General features: G+C 42.4%; 1 protein-coding gene across 1 annotated transcript in view; it reads right to left on the reverse strand.

The window, feature by feature from the left end:
• MED14 (mediator complex subunit 14) overlaps nucleotides 1-8,409 on the reverse strand; it is a 34,914-nt gene extending 26,505 nt beyond the window's left edge. Inside the window, exons 1-5 of the mRNA XM_030234427.2 lie at nucleotides 8,055-8,409; nucleotides 6,707-6,733; nucleotides 2,259-2,364; nucleotides 1,497-1,670; nucleotides 944-1,073 (exon numbers count right to left, since the gene is read on the reverse strand). Coding sequence (XP_030090287.2) covers nucleotides 944-1,073; nucleotides 1,497-1,670; nucleotides 2,259-2,364; nucleotides 6,707-6,733; nucleotides 8,055-8,230 — 613 coding nt within the window. The 5' untranslated portion in view covers nucleotides 8,231-8,409. The remainder of the gene's footprint in view (nucleotides 1-943; nucleotides 1,074-1,496; nucleotides 1,671-2,258; nucleotides 2,365-6,706; nucleotides 6,734-8,054) is intronic.
• Nucleotides 8,410-21,979: the final 13,570 nt, after the last annotated feature.

Consider the following 21,979-nt stretch of genomic DNA (forward strand, 5'->3'; position numbering starts at 1 on the left):
AATATTCAACCATTTAACTCAGGAATTTTCATTTTCAAGAGCACCCCAGACAAACTCTTAAAACAAACCACACTCTAAACCAGAAAATAATAGTCATTGAAATGCTTAGCTAACTGAAAACTCTTAAGAACTCAGACATATTATTCATATATCATTCATATATCCTTCCATTATACAAAAAATACATCTAATACTGATACTGCAAGCACTCACACAGGGACTAGAGAAAATTATCACTAAGATTCTTCAGGAACATCTTTGCTCTAGGTCTGTGGGGAATGGTTTACAAATGGCTAACCTTGTCTTGGTTAAAAGCATGGACTAGGTCCACTCCACCCTGCTCTCTGTCAATCTGCAATAACCTAGTCCAGTTTATAGCCATCCCTCCTGTACATAAGGTTGTCTTAATGTTTGGGCTAAATACAAACAAATCTCAAAACAGTTTAAGAGATTTGCACTGTGGTGAGCCACTGAACAAAGACATGCATAAATATGAACAAATTTTGTGCCTGAACATGAATATCAAAATAGCTTATAAAAGCAACATTAAGTGACTTGTTTAAACTCAAGTTCAAAGAGTTTCTGCAGAAAGACCTAAAAGCTTAACTAATTATAAAATTAAATTAAGAAGTAGACCAAAGACTGCTTCACAAAACATTTACTGAAAGAGCAAGACAATGTCTAAAACTTTTTGGCATTACCTGCACAGGATTTCTTCTTGAAAATAAATAATATTTCAGCAATTTTATCAGTGCTTTCATTTTTCAAACAGTGGAAAACCACATGTTTTGGTGTCATACAGAGACAGGATCCCAGTCTTAATAGATGAAGCATCCTTAATGATCTCAATTAAGCTATCATTTAGCTTTGCTTTAGAGTTAAACCAGCAGTTTTATATCAGCCTGCAATAATGTATCCTTCAAAAAATAATTCCAGTTCTTACCAACTGTAAGATTTGCCAGCTGTGGAGGGAGATCTGTAGTCACGAGTCGATGGCGAAGGATCTGGTTTAGCTGATGAAGTGTAGTTTGCTTCTCACTCTTTGTTATTGGGTCAGGAGGGATTATTTTATCCTGTTACAATAAACACAAGTAAGTCTATGTACCTCAAACAAGTATAACAGATTCATAGCAGCAATTGTGAAAACCAGCCAGACCAGAAGTCTGAAAATATAAATACTACAGGCCATTGCCCCGTGAAGTTTATATCTTACACTCAGATTTGCTTTCTAGCTGATTACATTTTACCCAAGACTGACCACTGAATAAAATCACTAAATTTGGTGGAACTAAATAAATGGAGGGAATGCTTTATTGGGAAAGCATAACTTGTTCAAACAGGAAGTGTTCTGCATGAGAAACTGACACTGCACAGACTTGGCACTGGGCCTGTATTGAGCTACAGCACCATCTGCACACAGACCATTAGTTTGATTACTGTGCATTCGATGCTGTCCAGGGGACATCCAAACCCCCCCAGACAGGGCAGTTACTCACCCTAATGCAGGTGGGCAGCCGAGGGTAAGATCCAGTTGTCAGAACATCAATTGCATATGGGATGGCAAAGCTGGGCAGCCGAGCATGAACCAAAGCATCTCGAGCCAGCGATGCCAGACGATCAGCAGTATCCACAAACAGGATGGCTTGCTGATCTAAGAAACTTGATATCATCTGTAGAGGACAAGGAATTGGAAAAAGAAAAAAAAAAGCAGCAAATAAAAAAATGCACAAATCAATGGCCCTTTATATTCAGTTTATCTGTCACTTCCAATTCAAGTAACTGCATTTACAAAACAAAGAAAGAATGAATATTCTGGCCACTGCTTACATTCACATGCAAGGACACTTAAAATCCACATGCCTTTCCTGCTGCTGTGGGGGATCTGTACAACTCACAGCTCTTTATCTGCTGATTGCTACTGGAATGCAACCATACTTGTTTGTAATCAGTAGGGGCTTGTTTTTCTGGACTTTATTCTTATTTATCCAAGATCAGTATGAAAGTGATAATAAGAACTAACACACTCAGATCACCATCTTCCCTGTCCTGTTATCTTAACCCAAATCACTCCTGACACTATGTGCAGACAAGCCTTTCATTTCATGCTGCTGATGAGTTTTTGGGAACAGGAACTCTTAAACAACAAGATTATACAATTTCTAAACAGGAATATTTTTTAAAATTCCTTCAGTAAGAAGATGTCAGGGTGCAGCAATATCCCTCAGCGCCTCTTTCATGCCAGACTGTGTCTAACTTACCGCACACTTTTCCACCTTCCCAGCGTTATTAGCCCACTTGACCAAGGCTAACAAACGAACAAAGAGCTGACGAGTGCGACTTGCAAACTGCACTATCTCTATTTTTCTGGAAAAAAATAAATGGCACATTAAGCCAATGTTCAGATATATAATAAAGCTGTAATTTAACTGTATGACAATTTTAAAAAAAGAGCTGTAATGATAACTTTTAATTGTGTTAACGCAGGCGTCAGTAATACGCAGTGGCTGGTTTGATTAAGAATATAGGGGGAAAAAAGTCTCTGTTTTGAATACCTAAAAACATACGTGGATTCTAACAAATCATGACTGTCTGGTGAAACAAAAAGCATATTAATAGGAATTAATTACTGACTGTAAGAGAAACAATTCCATTGTGAGCTCAACTAAATTATCTTTACAGCTTTTATAGGATTTCCCCAAGGATTAAGTTTAAACTAGGCAACATACCCAAGGATTACAGGACCTGACAGTAACAATACACTTATATTCACTATAAATAGATAAATAAATAAATAAGATACTAAACTAAATATCATTCTAGCATTTTTACAACATCTTTACACAGTAGACTACAATATGGAAATAGGGTGGTGGGGAAGACCACAAAAAACCCATCCTTTAACTCTGCTTTCCATTCGTGACTTGCAAAGAAATAAAGGTAAGAACTTACTGACTCTCAATATTCCTCCCACCATTTTTGTACAAGACAGTCAAAATGAAGGAGTGTATGTCTGCATGTCTTCAGAGCTATTTTTTGAAAAAGAGAATGCAATAGGGGCACAGGCAGATTTTCATGCTTTATTACAGATCTACACTAGAGATGCATCAGACAAGACACAGATCTACTATGCAGATCTGTAATACCATACACTCTGAAATACCACTTCATCAGCAGTTTATAAAGGTTCCTCCCTTTCTATGTGTTCAGCTTACTAATTTCACCATGGTTTTCTACATAGTTTGGAAAAAAACCAAACCTAAGCTGTTTTCCTGATATGGTTTTCTGAAGTAACAGAAACGTTTGGACAAAAAGAACATTAATTAGTGCATAAGATACTGGCCTCTACCAAACAGAAGCTGCATCTCCTTCTCATCCCAATGTGTAAAACACAAACTCATAGCATGAAAAGAGCCTGATTCTGCTGAGAGGGCTGGTTGTAATGAGGTTAACTCTTTTGTGCAAGCATTATCTGCTTGTAGCAGATGAACATGTAAGGCTAGAAGCACAACTAATACCATCTGGTCCTGTTTCTTCCATTACATACTGTGAACCTCATCCAAGAACTTGGGCATTAAGCCAGTAACGTCTCTGTGTTCTAGAGCACATGTTTTGGAATGGCATTCAGCCTGATATTAAGATTTCAAGTGGTGGACAAGCTGCTATACGTACACACTGCTCTAACAGTAACCACACTATAAAAACAACATGTTGAGAATTTTGAAAGATTCAGGAAAACTTTTATGAGATCTGAAAGATGACTACAGTGAGACTTTAGAAAGCCAGCAATCTAATCTCTCAGATGAACTCCTCATAGAAGTTGCTAAATGCAGTAGTTATGTCAAACATCTATGGTGAAAGCAGCACGATAGCAGGAAAAATTCAAATTGATGTTCTGTGACTGAAAAGAAATTTTAAAAATCGGCTCCCAAAAAGCAGAACAATTTAATAATGAAAATGATTGACAAATCTAGACAGAGTATTCTGGTAACTGTTCCATTAATAACACTTAAATGAAGTTAGAGAAGACTTGTTACTTTGATTTGACAGAACCCTGCTTCCAGAACCACCTCCATCATCCCTGAATGACAACTGCATTGGGAATCTACTTCTCTAATAAAACATAAAGGCCTTCAAATTTGTTACACTGCCTTTCATTATAGGTACATAACTCATGCTGAGCTACACAAAAATAAACATTCAAGGAAGATGAAACTTCAGGAAAGAAGAACAAGGAACAAAAATTTAAAATCTTTCTAACAGTCATGTTGCTCAGTGCAATTTTTACCCTTGGTCTTCACTGCTAAATTTGGATCTCAGGTTTAAGATCCTTTAGACTAATGGCTGAATCTGGGGAGTAAAGCATTAGCTACAGTAGAATTAAATCAAGTTAAGGACCACTTAAGCAAGCTTGACATAAAAAAGTCCATTGGATAGATGGGTTGCATCCAAAGATTTTGGGGGAGCTGATCCATGCCACTGTAAAGATGCTCTATCATTTTCAAAATCCACAGTGATCAAAGGTCTTGATGACAGCATAAAGGCAAACATCATGTCCTTCTTCAAGAGGGCAAAGGACCTATAGGTCACTTGGCCTAAGTTCAGTACAGAAAAAAATTCATGGGATAAATCTTTCTATAAGCTATGTCCTGATAAACACCAAGCATGAAATTAACAACATTAAACAATCATCAGAAATTTGCCAAGGGCAAACCACGCCTGATCAACAAATTGCCTTCTACAGGATGAACTGCTCTGTGATCAAGGGGAGATCAGAAGATAGATTTACATTTGCAGGAAACGTGGAATACAAGGATGGGCTGAGGAAGCTGAATTTGCTCCTGCTTAGGAAGAAAAGGCTGTGGCAAGATCCTACTGACATCTTCAAGTATCTAAAGGGGTATTGTAGGGAAGATGGAATCAGACACTTTTCAGAAGTGCAAAAGGCCAAGGTACAACAGCTACAAACTAAACCAGTGAGAAACTAGTTATATGTGAGGAAAACAAACACACACAGTGATGTGGCCAAAGACTGAAGTAGGTCACCAGAAAAAGATAACAATACTGTACAAAACTCAGTCACCATTGCCAAAAAGAAAGCCCCTGGATTTCCCCCACAACTCAGCACTATTAATTTTTCCACCACAGTACTAATGCTTTTTTAATCCAGCCACTTTCATGTAAGAGTTATTTATTCCTACAACTGATAATTAATAAATGACCCTGAAAAAAAGGCACTATATTATACCACGATGTATAATTTCTCATCAGTTTTTCTTATCCCAGCATCTTTTAAATAAGCATTGCAGTACAGAATTTATATTTCATGTGAACTTTATTAGGGGATAACACCATCACATATTTACCAAAGTATATGTGCCATTTGACGAGGCTCTAGCTCCAAGAAACAGAGCTTGAAGCCCAACTAGAGAATCCATCAGAGTCTCAAAGCTAGAGAAAATATGGATAATTAAGCCACATTCCTACAGATGAGCTCCTCCAGAAGCTGGAAATCCATTTCAAATTCAATCCATTTGGTGAAATGTTTAGAGGAGTTCTAAGTCAAAGCTAACAAGAATGTGAACATTTAATTTCAAGACAGTATCAGTCATAAGACATTTTATGTACATTGAAGGCTGTCTTATTGTCTTTAATCTATTAGGATTTAAGTTGTTGCCCCAGACCCTTTGTTGTTGCCCAACAAAGTAGAACCCAACTTTACCTAGAAATGCTAAATATTTAGATGGGAAAAGCCTGCCCATGAGTACAAGGGAGCTCTGGACCTGGGTCAGAAGTAATTTCTTCAGTAAATAATGTGATAATTAAAAACCCAAAGTAAACCAAATCAAAACCCACACTGTTTCTCTTAATAAAATACTATGCAAAAGGAAAATGGGTACAAGTAATCATTCCAGGTTAGGATTCCATGAAAATGGGATTAATTCCACATGTTATGAGAGTTTTGGAAGGTTTGAGATAACAATTAATGATCACCCTGGTACACAGAATTCGTTATTAAGATTCTTAGAAATATCATAGCTCCTATATCTCTCTGAAGAAATTTAGGTCAATTAACATGTCAAATAAATGCAACAATATTCTGACAAATTTCATAAGATTTATTATGAGAAACAGAAAAGTAAATTGATTTTTTTCATCTCAGTAGGATGCTGTTCTGGTCTCTTACATTTGCTCTCTAATCATTTTCACACTTCAAAACCACATAGAAGAGGAGCAGAAAACTGTTCATGACAAGAAAGACAAGGAATTATGGAAAAATGCAGAAAAGAGGTTTTTACCCTGTTGTCATTGTTGAACTGTTTCTTCTGAACAAAACATTTCTTTATCACACTAACTAGAATCTATTTAAGTTCTCCAGTTCCCTTTCACATCAGCTTTACTGTCAATTCATTGCTTCAAGATTCAGGAAAAGAAAAACAACCTTAACAGAGTTCACCTACTATAACAGCAACAAAAAAACCCCCAAAAATCTATAAATCCAAACACCAACAAATCCCAATATTGTCAGGATGCTGGAAAAAAGTCTTGAAACTATGTAGGCACAGCAAGACAGACAAAGCTTATTTTCTTCCATAAAATCTAAACTTAGGTGAAAAGGATTTTATTTAAGCAACAGTATATCAATATTAACATCCTAAACAAGTTCTATATTTTAATATGTATTACAGATTCTCTTATCATAACTCACCTTTCCATATCAGTCTTTCTTGGTAATCTATATGAAAGAAGGGGGAAAAAAAGATGTATTATATATCATTCTATTACATTCCAGACAACCAGAAATTTTGTTAGACACCTTCAGTTACAGGAACTTCTACACAACTACAAAGTATATAAAAGATAGCACCATCGGTCCCCTGTCACTAAAAAACTGGAACTACTCAAATTAACTGAAAACTTTGAAGAAGGCTGCTGAGATCAATCACTCTACACACACCATAAACATACAGGAATGACTTCTTGACTGATATTTTGGAAGTTTCTTCAAAGCAAACTAAAACTCTGAAATTCCTTGTCCTCTCCAGAATTTGAACACTCTTTAACTCACGAGAGGCAAACTTCTGTTTGCACCCTTACGAAACATGGCAAACAGACTGTACAAGAGCTATACCTATCTTTTCCCATTTGTTCTGTATGTCACTTCTTGAAACACACAGCTTCCCCACAAGAACCTCTACGGTTAAACATAGTAAGAGGGGAACAGGTTTATTCAGAGTCCAAATGCTTTCAGTAAAGTTTTTCTTGGCCCAAAAACATCCCTTTGTTTTGCCACTTCAAACACAACAACACCAGCACAGCAAATCATTAAGTAAATGTAAATAACTTATTTCCCAAAAATAATCAAATGGTATTTTAAAAACTACAGAGGTAAGTCAAGGAGTCACAGCATCTGAAAATATCTCAGTTTCAGGCATTTCAGTTTCACATTTTTGATATCAGTACCAGCACTCCACTTGGGATTCTTTGGCAGTAACCTGGGGGCAAACTTAAGCATTTAAGCAGCCAATCTCAGAGTAATTTTCTCTATTTATGACAGATCACTCAGCAGCTTTTGCTGTGCCCCTAGACACAGCCTGATGCAGAGACCAACCTGCCTGCAGAGGCATCTCCCTGGGCGGGAGGATGGACAAGGGTATTTATGAGAGCAGGGGAATGGGTTCAAATGGGAAAATAGTAAGTTTAGGTTAGATACCAGGAAAAAATTCTTCCCTGTTCGGCTGGTGAGGCACTGGCACAGGTTACCCAGAGAAGCTGTGGATGCCCCATCCCTGGCAGTGCTCTAGGCCAGGTTGGATGGGGCTCCGAACAACCTGGGCTAGGGGAAGGTGTCCCTGCCTATGGCAGGCGGCTGGAACTGGGTGATCTTTATGGTTCCTTCAAAACCAACCATTTTATGAATGGCAAACGGCGACCACCTCCCCCCACTCCAGCCCCGGATGAGCTCCGGGACAGATCCCTGGCCGGGCCTCCGCATCCTCCCGGGATGCTGCGAGGCGGCACGGCCAGCCGGGCACGGAGGGATCCGCGGCACTCACAGGTCGGCCAGCACGGTGAGCTCGGCGTAGGTGCGGTGCAGGAGGAACTCGATGAGGGTGCTGAGGCGGTAGCCGGGGCTGGCGGCGGCTGTCACGGCGCCGGGGGCCGGCGGGGCCGGGGCTGACGCGGGGCCGGCCGGCACCAGCTGGGCGCTCTCCAGCTGCACCGGCGCCATGGCGGCGGCGGCGCCTCGGCCCCGGGCAGGAGCCGCACGGCAGCCCGGGAACGGCTCCCGGCGGCGCCGGCACCGCGCCCGGCTCGCCCCGCGCGGACGGAGCGGGGAAGGGGCGGCGGGAGCGGGGCGGCTCCGCAGCGCTCAGAGCCCGCCGGGCGCAGGGGCCGCCGCCATGATGGGGCACGGAACCGGAAGCGAACGGGGAACCTTTCCGGGAAGCGCGGGCGGGGCGGGGGCAGTGGGAAGCGGGGACACGGGCGGGACCCAGGGACTCTCACGGGATGTGGGGATGGCGCTGCCCATGTGCCATGGGACCGCTCGATCCCGGGATGGGTCACGCTACAAGGGAGCACAGCGCGCCATCTGGTCCCACCTCCCCGGTCAAGCGGGGCTATCCCAGAGCACATGGCACAGGATTGTGTCCAGACCGTTCTGGAATATCTCCAGCGAGGGAGACTCCACACTCTCTCTGGGCAGTCTGTCCCAGTGCCCAGTTCACTGCACAGGAACGAAATTCTTCCTCATGTTCAGGTGGAACTTCTGGCATCAATCTGCCTGTTGCCTCGTGTCCCATCACCCCACTGGAGCCTGGTCCATGCCCTGACCCTCCCTGCAGACACTGACAGACAGGGATCAGGGCTCTCTCTGCCCTCTCTTCTCCAGGCTGGACAGGCCCAGCTCCCTCAGCCTGTCCTCAGTGAGATGCTCCAGTCCCTCCATCACCTTTGTCACCCTCCACTGGACCCACTCCAGTGTCTCTCCTGTCCTGAGGGGCCCAGAGCTGGACACAGCTCTCCAGGTGATCCTCACAGGGCTGAGCAGAGGGACAGGATCCACTCCCTGCCCTGTATCTGCTGATGTTACTGAAATCCAGGGTGAAGGAGAACCAAGTTACAGACTTGGTGCCTCAAAAGTGCCTTTGATGCAGCTCTTGGGGCTGTCAAGGGCCAGTGGGCTCTGCTGGACACCAAGCTGGCCAGTCCCTTCCTGATGACCCAGGGAGTGCAGGACATTGTGAGGGGTATCCAGATGAGAAACACTCATCATCATTTGAGGTCATTGTTAAAGAGGGAAAAGGGAGCCATGAGCAGCAGAGCATCCAGTGGGATTTGGGGATAAACACAAAGCATTGGAAGCTTTTTCATATTTCTGCCTTACAGATCAACTGGCACCGCTGAAGGGAGGGAGAGGGGAGGTCTGTATACAGCTGAAGATTGATGTGTTGTGTACTGGTTACCACAGGGGACTGTGTAAGGAAACTATAAATCCTGGGTGTTTTGTGTCATGATTCAGTCAAGTGTAAAATCATAAATTCTTGCCTTATGATTACAAAGAAACCCTTGAAATAAACATAATAAATACCCAAACTCCTCCAAGTTTAATAAAAAGGAGAGGTCCTATTTGTTTTGTATGAAGTGTAAACTTTACAAAACCTCTCCTCTTACACATCTTTCCAGGAAAGTTAAATATTAAAGGAAACATTTTTCAACCTGAGAAGTGTGTAATGAGTTTAATAATAATAACAATAGCAATAACCCATCCAGGTGGAAAGGGCAGTATTGCTGCAGCTGTGAGCCATGCAAGGTTTGTGGGCTGCTTCACTCACAGTAAGATGAACCTTTGAGCTGGGGCTGGATGATTATTGTTGACTGGAAATTTTTTCACTCCTAAAATCACTAAAATGTATTTATATCTAACCTTTGTTATTTTTTTTTTTTGATTGTAAGGTTTTTTTGTATCAGGTTTTTTTGTGGGTTTTTTTTTTTTATTAGTTGAGAGGGGTTTTTTGAATACAGATGAAAGAACTATTTGTTCTGTTTATATAAATTAATCTCTAAAGGATCTATAAAGGATAGAATGATAAATACTTTTTGGATCATATTGTGATATAAAGTATTGACTTAATGTATTTTAAGTTCTTGTCTGCCCATTTAAAAGATTTTTTTTCCCAAATGTATGAAAATCTTTTATTTTTTCACTCTACATGCATGAATAAATGGAGTGTACTCCTTTTTACAGCCAACTAGCTGCACTAATGAAGAAAATACTGACTTACATGCACAGGAATCTGATTAAGCTCTTTATAAGAGCTGTAACATAGAAATACAGGATTTTTAATTGTTTTCCCTCCTTATTCCCATCTCTTCTCTTCTGATTTAGTCTGTAATAAAGTTCCCATTGATTTCAGTAGCACCAGCTCAGACCTTGTTGATGAAAAAGCAGGTGGGAAATTCTGATGGAGTTTAACTTTGCTGCTGTTAGAATCCTTCCTCAGAAAAGCTCTGGTCTTGGTGAAGTTTTCAGTATTGGTTGAGGGGCTGGATATCTTCAGTGTGTCTGCCTTGCCCCATTCCTCTAGGAGAGATGTTAATTAGTGCTGTGGCACAGATTGTGCTGAGCTCTCCTCTCTCATGGCTGCATAGGAGAGAAGCTCTTGATACTGTTTTCAAAGAAAGGTGGAACAGCTACAGAAGAAATTCAGAAGGCCAAGGCTTACAGTTTTGTGCCCACAGCAATTGTGCTGTTGGGAGACTTGGCAAGATCAGTTGTTTTAACTGATGGAGAGGAGTGTTAGGAGTTCAAAAACAATTGTCTAGCCTACATAATAGTGAAAAAGAAATATTTAAGTTTCCTGCTTCTTGTTGCCATTCTGAGGTTGGCAGTGCTACCATTCTTTGACACAAGTACTTCGAGGAAGGATGAGCATTGTGCCTAAATTCAAAACTGTGGCTTGAAGGAACTGGAAGTAGGTTCCAGAAATCTGTTGGGGTGGAAAAAGCAAAATTATAGGGAGGAAAGCTGGGCCAGTGGGGTTGCTGGAAAGAGCAGTAAGACTTCTGGGGTACAGAGGGCTTCTTGAGAAAGCTACTGTATTTTCATTTGTGTTTGTTCTCTTCATTCAGCAGATTTCAACTTCTGCCATTTAAACCTGGTGACAAATTTTCTCATAGCAATGGGAAGAGAACAGGCCTGGTAAGTGTCACACAAGCCTTGGCTCTGACCTCAGGCTTTCCTGCAGACAAACAACCCCTCACAAGGACACTCCGAGTGGCACTGGGTCCTGCTGAGTGACCAGTGTCACACAGACAGTCAGAGTGGCACTGGGTGGGTCCTGCTGAGTGACCAGTGTCACACGGACAGAGTGGCACTGTGTCCTGCTGAGTGACCAGTGTCACACAGACACTCAGAGTGGCACTGGGTGGGTCCTGCTGAGTGACCAGTGTCACACAGACACTCAGAGTGGCACTGGGTGGGTCCTGCTGAGTGACCAGTGTCACACTGATTTTCAGAGTGGCACTGGGTGGGTCCTGCTGAGTGACCAGTGTCACACAGACACTCAGAGTGGCACTGGGTGGGTCCTGCTGAGTGACCAGTGTCACACTGATTTTCAGAGTGGCACTGGGTCCTGCTGAGTGACCAGTGTCACACAGACCTCAGAGTGGCACTGGGTGGGTCCTGCTGAGTGACCAGTGTCACACAGACACTCAGAGTTGCACTGGGTCCTGCTGAATGACCAGTGTCACATGGACACTCCGAGTGGCACTGGGTCCTGCTGAATGACCACTGTCACACTGACACTCAGAGTGGCACTGGGTGGGTCCTGCTGAGTGACCAGTGTCACACAGACACTCAGAGTGGCAGTGGGTCCTGCTGAATGATCAGTGTCACACTGACACTCAGAGTGGCACTGGGTCCTGCTGAGTGACCAGTGTCACACTGATTTTCAGAGTGGCACTGGGTGGGTCCTGCTGAGTGACCAGTGTCACACGGACACTCAGAGTGGCACTGTTTCCTGCTGAGTGACCAGTGTCACACTGACACTCAGAGTGGCACTGGGTCCTGCTGAGTGACCAGTGTCACACGGACACTCAGAGTGGCACTGTGTCCTGCTGAGTGACTAGTGTCACACAGACACTTATGGGGTTCGGCTGTTTGTCTCTGCTCCCACACATGCTTAGGATGGTTCTTGCACGCTGGGCCTCAAAAGATGAGTTTGGACTCTAGGTTTTTTCGGTCTTCAGAATTGTTTATTGTTTCTTATCTACAAAGTCCCTTCTCTGCCCGACCTGGATCTGACCAGCACGGCAGCCAAAGGCACTCTGACCACCCCCAAGGCGGTCGCATCTTTTATAACGAAAACTATGTATCATATTTACTTTTTATCCCCAATACCTATCACCCTCGTCACCACGTACACCCTCACCCCAGACCAATCCACAAGTGCCAACACCACAGCAGAAGATGGACGACAAGAAGAAGAAAGAAGAGCCTTGTGACATGCCCTGATTCCTCCATCCTGTCTCCACAACCCCCCTGTACCAAAACCCCAAAATCTGTGATTTACCCTATAATTATATCTTCCCTTCACCATTCACACCCGAGTGATTCTCACAGGTTCCGTCTCCTCATACATCGGTGGCACATCCCTAGATGGATCAAAATCAAGCCACCAAGTGCTTTTGGCAACATTCCAAGGCTCCCGAGCCCCCCAAGGGTTCTCTCGGTAGCTCTGGACATCAGGAGTGATGTGCTGAGTTCCCACAACACTCCGAGTGGCACTGGGTCCTGCTGAGTGACCTGATGTGCAAGCTTGGCTGGCCCATGCACACAGTCATAGAATGGCTTGGGTCGGAAGGGACCTTAAAGATCATCTTGTTCCAATCCCCCTGCCATGGACAGGGACACCTTTCAATCACTAGAGGGTGTTGCTCAGAACTCCATCGCACCTGGTTTTGAACACTTCCAGGGATGCAGCATCCACAGTTTCTGTGGTCACGCTGTGCCAGGGCCTCACACCCTCACAGTAAAGCAGCCATCTTGATGAGCAGCTCTGCCTGGCTCATCTTGTCATGGAGCACAGACAGGGCCTGAGAGCCGTAGGGGAAGGAGGGGATTGCCTGGCAGGAGGATGTGGTAGGGACACAGGGGATGGGGGTGATGGCCTAGCATTGCAGCCAGTCTGTGTATCAGCCTGGCCAGCTCCTGCTGTGTGACATGAGGATGGTGAGGGGTCTGGAGAGGAAGCTGTATGAGGAGGAGCTGAGGGGAATTTGTTCCAGGTTTGTTCAGCCTGGAGGAGACTGAGGGGAGACCTCACTGCAGTTACAGCTTCCTTGTGAGGGGCAGAAGAGGGACAGGCACTGATCTCTTTTCTCTCATGACCAGTGACAGGACTCAAGGAAATGGCCTGAAGTTGTGTCAGGGGAGGTTAAGGCTGGGTATTAGAAAAAGGTTCTTCCCCCAGAGTGTGGTTCAGCACTGGAACAGGCTCCCCAGGGCAGTGGTCACAGCACCAAACCTGACTGAGCTTGGGAAGTGTTTGGGCAATGCTCTCAGGCACATGGTGTGACTCTTGGGGTGTCCTGTGCTGGGCCAGGAGTTGGACTTGATGATCCTGATGGGTCTCTCCCAACTCAGCTTATCTTATTCTATGATTCCACGTTTCTAGTCACTGCACCCCTCTGTATGTAAAAAGCCCTACTGAGGAGCCCAGATGCCTGACCTCAGATAGGGATTTGTTGGTTGGTCAGAACCTGTTGCTATTAACTGTGGAGCTGACAGGGTTATAGAGCCAATGGGAAGGACAGCAGGTGACTTTCTGTTCCCAGAGAAGTTAAACATTTACTGTTCTTGGAGCCCTGGGCTGAATGCTCAGTGCGAGGCAGCGCAGACCTTCTTGTGCTCTACAAGGCAGGCTCTGAGCTGTCCTGTGTTTGTGTGGCTCTGAGCGTGGGCATTCCATTTCTCTGTCAGGCTTTTAAATTGGAAAAAAGGTTTAATCACACAGGCACCTCCTGGACTTGACATTTAAGTATTTTTTAAAATAATAAAAAATAATACCACGCAAATATAGTGCAAAGATTTCTTGTTAATCATTTAATTCATACAGTGTTGCAACATTTAGCAATGTTATATCTAATGCCCATATAAATTATGAGTAATAAGAGTTTAATATCTTTCATTCTTTTCAGAAGACATGAGAGAATCAGATATAGTGTGGGAGAGCTCCCACATACAGTATCAGTAATTGCAGTGCTACATATTATGAACTTACAGAGCTTACAATTCAATAAAAGTTAAGATATATATTTAAATTCTAATGAGATTTCATGTGTTGCTATTAGATCAAACACATACCAATACTGAAAAAAGATTAGACTTTTCCATTATAACACTTGCATGAATGTAAGACTTTTTCTATAACATTATGCTGAAAGTCCAGTAGAAAAATATCAATGACCTTTTAATCATAAATGATTTTATGTCCTGTATCTTTATTAGCTATTCTTTTTTAAATTAAAAGGACTTTGAAAATTAATTAATTTGTTGACAGTCCAGTACTTCAAGCAACAAATCATTGTTTTGTGATTTGTGCAGGGCTTACTACACCAAAAATAAAGCATTCTTTCCAAAATTGTGTGTATATGTTAAAGGAAGAGGGTTTGTAGCCGGTTACTGCATGTGCTCTGCTTTTTTTGTTTTTTAAAAGGGTCACAAAGGGAACTAGCTAAAAAAAGGAAAAGCCTTCAATTTATAAGCTTTAAAATTATAATTTTACATCTCTTTTTTGATCTGCTTTGTCTGTGGGAATAAGTTTGACAACTATTTTTTTGAATGATAGGAGACCTATAGTAACAGATTGAGAGTTCTCCATCAGTCAGTCTGGTTAGTGAGACAGAGAATCTCTTGTGTGGTGCGTAGTAAAGCACACCCCAGTTCTAATTATGTGTTGTGAACAACTTAAGAAAAGCAACATTCTCCAAGTCATAAAATAGAATCTTTGATTTTACTTCAATTTACAAAAGTCCTCTTTCTTATTATAAGGCAAAATGGATGATTTTTTTAAACACTGAACATAGCTGTATTACTCTGAGCTTCTTTTGGGGCTTCTTTACTAACAATGTTGATATCCAGTGTAAATTTTAAATTGATTTATTTCTGTCAGACTGGAACTAAAGCCAGCTAAAGACCTTGCTATCCTCAGTATTTTCATTATTATTGTGATTAAGTTAATTACCACTCAATTGACTATTTTAACCATAGAAGATGCATTTTTTTCTGTGCATAAAAAAATGCTTTGTTCACAAGTAATTCTGAAATGGGAGCAAAACAGTGACATCCTTTCTGAACCCCACATCTTTGAAAAGCTTACAAAGGAGAAAGAGCCCCTGATCTGGCAATCTGGCACAAGGGACTAAAGTGATGAATTGCACTGTTCAATCATGGACTTGGACAATTTGACAATACCTTCCAAACCCTGTGATTTCTCCCCATCTAACCATCCCTGGGTGTTACTCAGTATTTGAAAAAGATACATGTGTGCTGAAAAAATACAAAGTGAGCCCTTATTTCAACATGAAAGCACTTTGGGGCAGAAAGAATTTATCTGTGCAAACACCTAAAAGAGATGGAGAGAATGTCAGGGAAGTAGATGTGATTAGTCATACCCAGTGGGAGAAGGCCTGCAGCTGTGAAGAATTCTGTCCTGACCTTAGAAATAGACAGCTCGATTGTGTTTAACTGCTGCTGGCTAATACATTCAGACAGTGCAAACTCTCACGCTCCTCTGAAGACAAAGGTGGGTACCAGAACATGCTTAATTGCAAATTCTTTGTAGATCAGGTAAGGTTTAAATGCTGACCCTCTCTCTCAGAAGTAAGCACATGCAGAATTGTGTCTGAGCTGCCATCCTCCTCTCAGACTTTGGATGTGAAGGAAGTTTCTGGGTTAAGGTGCTATCCAAGAAACTTCCCTCTTGCACAGCTTCTAGATTGGGATATTTTTTTCCCCCAGAAGGGATAAACCAGTATTTTTTGTAACAGTTAGACTCTTATCTAAGCTCTGCCTGTGTCACGAAGCTCCAAGATGCCAGCTCTGACTATGGGGAATGCCAGAACAGGTTCAGCTCCAGACTGAAGAACTGATTACATGTTTAACTCTGTGACTGCAAACTTGGTTGACTTAGTGAACTCCAGCAACTCTTCACTGTCCCTTAAAATTGAAGAGTACTGTAAAAAGGCAAAACCATATCTGTAGCAGTGCAGGAATACTGGTCGTCCTCTAGTAGATTATAAGGTATTTTGCTAGTGGGCAAGGGGTGCAGGTTGCTCTCAGATGCTATAAGGGCTTCCATGCAGGCAGGAATTTTGGCCAGTGCCAGTTTTGGAAGATCAGAAATTGTAGTCGTTGAGGGTGGAATCGTCTCTCTTCAAGGATTGTATTTCACCTGAAAGCACCAGCTTTTTACACCTAACCAAATACAGCCTGTTGTGGCAGAGGGACAGGAAATCCTTTGTGTGGGGCCAGGCAGCCCCTGGCTGAGAGTTGTTTAGAGGTTTTTGTGGAGCACAGAAACTGAGAACTGCATGTAGCCCACAGTTCATGTTGCTTACAGTTAAGCGTGGAAGATTCACTGCCCTACTGATTGCAGAAGTAATTAATAGCCTGTGGCTAGTTGCAGCACTGTGCAAAATGCTAAAAATTGTTACTTTTCTGCACAGCTGTAGAAAGCAGAAGACACAGGAGAATCTCAGTAAATCCTAGCAATGTTTTGTTTTCAGCTGGGGTCAGCCAGGAGAGCTGTAGCCCCTTCTATCCCCCTTCTATCTTTTGGTTGGTTGGTTTATAAGAAATTATTTGATCCTAAAAGTGGGCACTTTTTGTGAAGATGTGCTTTCACCAGAAAGCACAGCACTGCCCAATGGTGCCGTAGTGCAAACAAAACAAATTGTGAGGGGAAATGACTGTGCTTCACCTCAGTATGTCACTTACTGGAACTGATTCCTTCAGGCCTGAGAGCAAGATTGGAAAGAAGAGCAACAACAGAGCAATATCTCTCCCTCTAGTGCCTACAGACCCAGACTTCCCAGAGAATGACAGCTCAAAGGAAGACTGAGAGAGAAGAAAAAAAAAAAAGTCTTTCTGCAATGCATTTAGGACAAGCAAAAGCACATTCACAGCTAATTTTAAGCAGCCTTCAGAATGCAACACCTTGTTAACTCACTTGTACCAAATCCTTGCATTCTGGTATTTTTAGAAGGCATCATGCAATTCAGCAGTAGTTTCAGCTCATGTCTCCTTTGTAATAGATGACACCACTCTATTTCTCATTTTATTAAGAATTAGCTTTCTGACCATAAGCCTTGCTCACATAACACATACTGATTTAACTAAATGAATTTAGAAATTATATTAGATACACATGGACACTCTTCTTTCTCCTCCCCTCTAAGATGGCCTTCTTAATTTGGCTTAAGAGAGCCCTAAGACTAGTCTAGGTGGAGCTGGTTAAGACCTGCCTCCACCACTTGCCTGTCTCATCCTTTGCAGCAGGAGAAGTTTGGTCTAATTTCCTATCTGAAGCTGTAGGAGGGTAAAGTCACCTCCATAGACTAAGGGTGTTTTTCTTGGCCAGCTTTATAGTGCAAGAACCCCCACCAGTACTGGACTGCAGAAATTTGAGTGCATGGATTTGGAGGCTTTTGAAGACAGTGCCTCTTCCTTTGGTGGCTTATTATTTTTTGATTGTGTGGGAACTCAGGGTACAGCTGTATCAAGTATAAACAGTGCTATTTTGTCTGTGCCTGGTTTTATCCTGATCCAGTATCTCCCAGCCAGGAGGCTTAGGTTAGCTCTGGGCTGCCTCTAATGAGCTGCAAATGAAAACAAAGTCCTCTAGCCCGTGGTTTCTCTCTGTTATGTGTTATCTAATCAGGGCTCTCTGGAACAGGACTTTGGAAACCTGTTCCCTGCAAAAGCATATGAACTAGACTTATCAGTACTTTGTGTTAAGGCTGCTCTGGAGCAGAGAGAAATTTAGAGCGGTCTTTTTGATGATTTTTTTTTTTTCATAAATGTATAATATGTTTTCTTACAAAGATTGACATAAAAAAATCTTCCTTCTCTTTAGCATCATGTAGAGCCCTACTCAGAAGTACAGTACATAAAATACCAGCACATCAAGAGATAAAAACTGAATATTTTCTGGAATAAAACAAGGAATGAAAACTAAAACCAATTCCTGTTCCTTTGACTTGCTAGAATGTAGATAAAAAACCTAACATTTCTAGGGATTGGCTTGTGTACATGAGAAAGCTGCTGAAAATCAGTGAAATGTGTACTTAAAAGATGATTATTCTGCACCTTTCCCTGGATAGATCCTTTAATACTGTACAAACAGTGTCCTTCTGCAGTGGAGGTTAATCTGTTTCTAATAGGTAAAAAGAGACCATGTAGTTCTGTAGTGCAAAATGTCTGCTGCCAGAATAGCTGGGCAGAGCCATTTCTCCGTGCAAAGAAGGTCTGTCTTAATTGCAGTTAATCCAGTCAGAAAAGAGCAACAAATCTCTATGCACAAGAGGTCAGTCTGAAATGAGACAGGAAAACAATGAAGACTTCCCCAGAGAGTGCTGAGTCTGAGCTCTTATCTGGAGCTGTCCCTTCATTTCACCCCAAAGTTTCCCTGTTGAAGAGGTTCCCAACTTAGGTTTGTGTCATACCACCTCCTTGTTTGTAACATTACAATGCGTGAGGAAATTGTGTCCAGGGCTTCACTGTACTGGCAAAATGTATCCCCACATCTGGGAGAGGGGTGAGAAGGGACAAGTGGAGGACAGGGCAGGTGTTTATCAGCTCTGGGTATTTTACCTGGGAGGACTCAGATTCTTACTATGCTCTGAGCTGCATCCAGCTGGGTGCCCAAAGGGGCAGATGTGGCAGGAGCTCCTGTGCACACACAGGCACTGGAGGTGTCCATCTGTGTTCACAGCACAGAGTAACAGGCAGGGATCAACCTGGCCAGAGCATTAATCTCTCCTGTGATAAGAGCCATAAATCACAGTATTCAGAACACGCAGGAGAAGTGGCAAAGAGCCCTGAAGATGGGGGATGTCATCCTCCCTGCCTACCCTGAAGTAGAAAAGCCTGTCTTGTAGCCCACAACAATTTCACCCATTAGTCTGTTTAGTCCTTCCTGTCAGAGCACTGTTTCATTTTCAAACACAAAAAATTCCCAACTATCTTGAAATAATTTAATTCCCCTAAGGAGAGCAACCTGCAAATGGTATTTCTCCCATCTACCTCCAGTATCTCAGTATGTCAGAAGGCTTTTCCTACTCTCCTAATTTTTTAAGGACTCACCTGAGCCCTTTGTCTCAGTCTTCTACAGCCTAAAAATAACTGTTCTTAAAATGGGTCTGTCTCTGAACAGATGTGGTTTCCTTAGGGTGGGTGATGTTGCAACAGGAAACCAACTTGCTACAGAGCCAGAGTCACTATTTACACTAGTCCTGGGCCATGGGTAGAAACCTGTCACAAATTTTAACTCAGAAAAACAAATGTCGGTCATAGGAAAAAGGGAGAAAGTTAGAGAAATGAAGGAACTGTAGGAAGCCAGACTAGTTTTAAATTGAGGCAGGAGAAATGCAATCCATAACTTGTCATGACTGATGGGAATGAAAGCTAACTAGGGTACTGGTTAGACCACTGGAGGACTCTGATTCAAGGTGTCTTACAAAAAGACTCCTTAAAAAAAAGACTTACAGAATATTGCCAGGGCAGGCACCCACCACTTTAATGTCAGTAGTTCAGACTGGATTTGTCTGCATGTGTTCTGAATGTAAAAGCGATAATGAAGATAGGAAATGAAAATATTTCTCCTTAACCCATGAAGAGAGGCTGAGAGCCTTGTTGGAATAAAATATCTTCTGCAGATTATGCAATCAGAATGGAGATTACATTTTCAGGGCCTTGAAACTCTCCATGTGGTATTTAACCCTTTGATGCACATTCTGCTTTGTGCTTACATCACAGCCTGAGCAGGAACGTCTGGGGCAGAGCACATAATTTCTTACACCGTGGGAGAAGCAGAAGTGACAAAAGCATTTCCAGAGCATTGCTAGGAGAATGCTGAGATGCCACATGTGCATTCAAAAATTACTTTTCTAAAAACAGAGAGGACACCTGCAATTGTTGTAATTGCTGGTTTGGTGCTCATGCCCACAGATCAAAAGAAAAGGAGCTCTCCTCCTGTTGGATAAGGATTACTAATCCAAAGTGAAAGACATAGGGAGAAGTCCTCTTTGTTTTGGAAGAACAATGGGAATTGGTTGTGCTCATTAAGTAAAAAGTCTTGCTTTGGTATATTTTTTTTTCCCTTTGTGTAATCAGTGCTTTACAGATTTATGGAATATGAGGTTATTTTCATTGACCTTCAATATATTACAGAGCCTTCAGTTTCACTGAACTAACATTGTTGCTGAGCAGAACATGTTATGTACCTTATGTTTGGCACAGTGTACCATGAAGAATGTGCCCAGTCTTGGTCTGAAGGTATAAAAAAATTGAGCAGCCAAGGTTTCATTTCTTTGTCACAGTTTGACTTTCACAGTCTGACAACTGTGCTGCTCTTAGCTCCCCTCATGTGATTCTCCACTAGACTCCATAACAGGGCAGGTCATAGTTGATACCTAATGTTTTTCAGTGCTTCTTGTATTTGTGAAACATCTGAGAGACAGATTTTCTTAGTAGTGTAGAAATGCTGTGCTTGAAGGGGGTCTCTATAACACTCTCAGGCTATGAATTGTGGTAGAACATGCCAGCTGAGCATAGAAAGGAAAGAAAATGAAATATAAATTCATTACTGCAGAGCCAGAACAGCAAGGATAAATTCTGTCTGTTTCCAGGCATCTACTTTATATTCCCACCTAAGGACACCATTAGTGGAGACAAACTGAGCTCTTTTGATCACTTTCCACTGTGAAAAGGGTCAATCTTCCTTGCTCTTCACACTCCCTCCTACATGATCCTGACTCACCCTTGGGCTGACTTTCATATTCATTGAGCTGATGCAGCTCATTAACCCATCAGAAAAGTGTCCTTTTTTTTTATTTTAACTTCTCTGGATTTATTTTCTGTCAGTTCAATGAGCTGAATCGGCTCAGCCAAGGGTCAGGTAAGTGTCAAAAGTAAGGAAGCATGGGTGGGAAACAGGTAGGATTAGGGGAAGGAAGAGGAGGAAGACGGGAAAAAGCTCACAAGGTGAAGGAACAAGACTGCTTCTTTCAGTGACAGAAAGCCTTAAAATCAGCTTACCATGTCTGATTATATCCTTAGGAAGGTGATTTCCCTGGAATTCCTGTGGGTTCAGTGTAGAAAAGGGAGTTTCTTTAGAGAGTAGATAAAAAGGAAATAAAGGGAAGTAATCTAATTCAGGCACATAGGTTAGGCAATATAAATAGACCTGTTGTTTACTGCAAAGAGCCCTGTGACCAAAGCTTTAAAACACAGTTAATGACTAAATGCCTGGAAAACCAAAAGGCCTCGAGTGCAATCAGAAAGACCATGCAAGCCCAGGGAGCAGGGCATGAGCCCCTGGTGGGTTGGCTGTGGGAGTCAGAGTCAAGCAAATGCAGGTGAAGCTGATGTCACTTGGAATTTGCTCAGGCTCTGCCTGAGGAGGAAATCAGGAACACTCCTCTAGCATACACCTTGTTTTCAGCAGAGCAGAGCTCCCCCCTGCCATCCCCTGTGTGCCACCAGCTCTCTCCTTAACTTTGTTTCTGTCTTGCTCTTTTTCACTTCTTGCATCATTTGTAAAACTACTACAGAAAATGACCTACATAAATAAATAAATTGAATGAATAAATCATGAGGGAGAGAATGAATGTGTGAGTGTGTAGGTGGATGACACAGAGAACCAGGCTGGTGGGAGCAGCAGGAGCTATCAGTTCATTTGCTGTCAGCAGCAGA

The sequence above is a fragment of the Serinus canaria genome, chromosome 1 (genome assembly GCF_022539315.1).
Source record: "Serinus canaria isolate serCan28SL12 chromosome 1, serCan2020, whole genome shotgun sequence".
Taxonomy (NCBI): Eukaryota; Metazoa; Chordata; class Aves; order Passeriformes; family Fringillidae; genus Serinus; species Serinus canaria.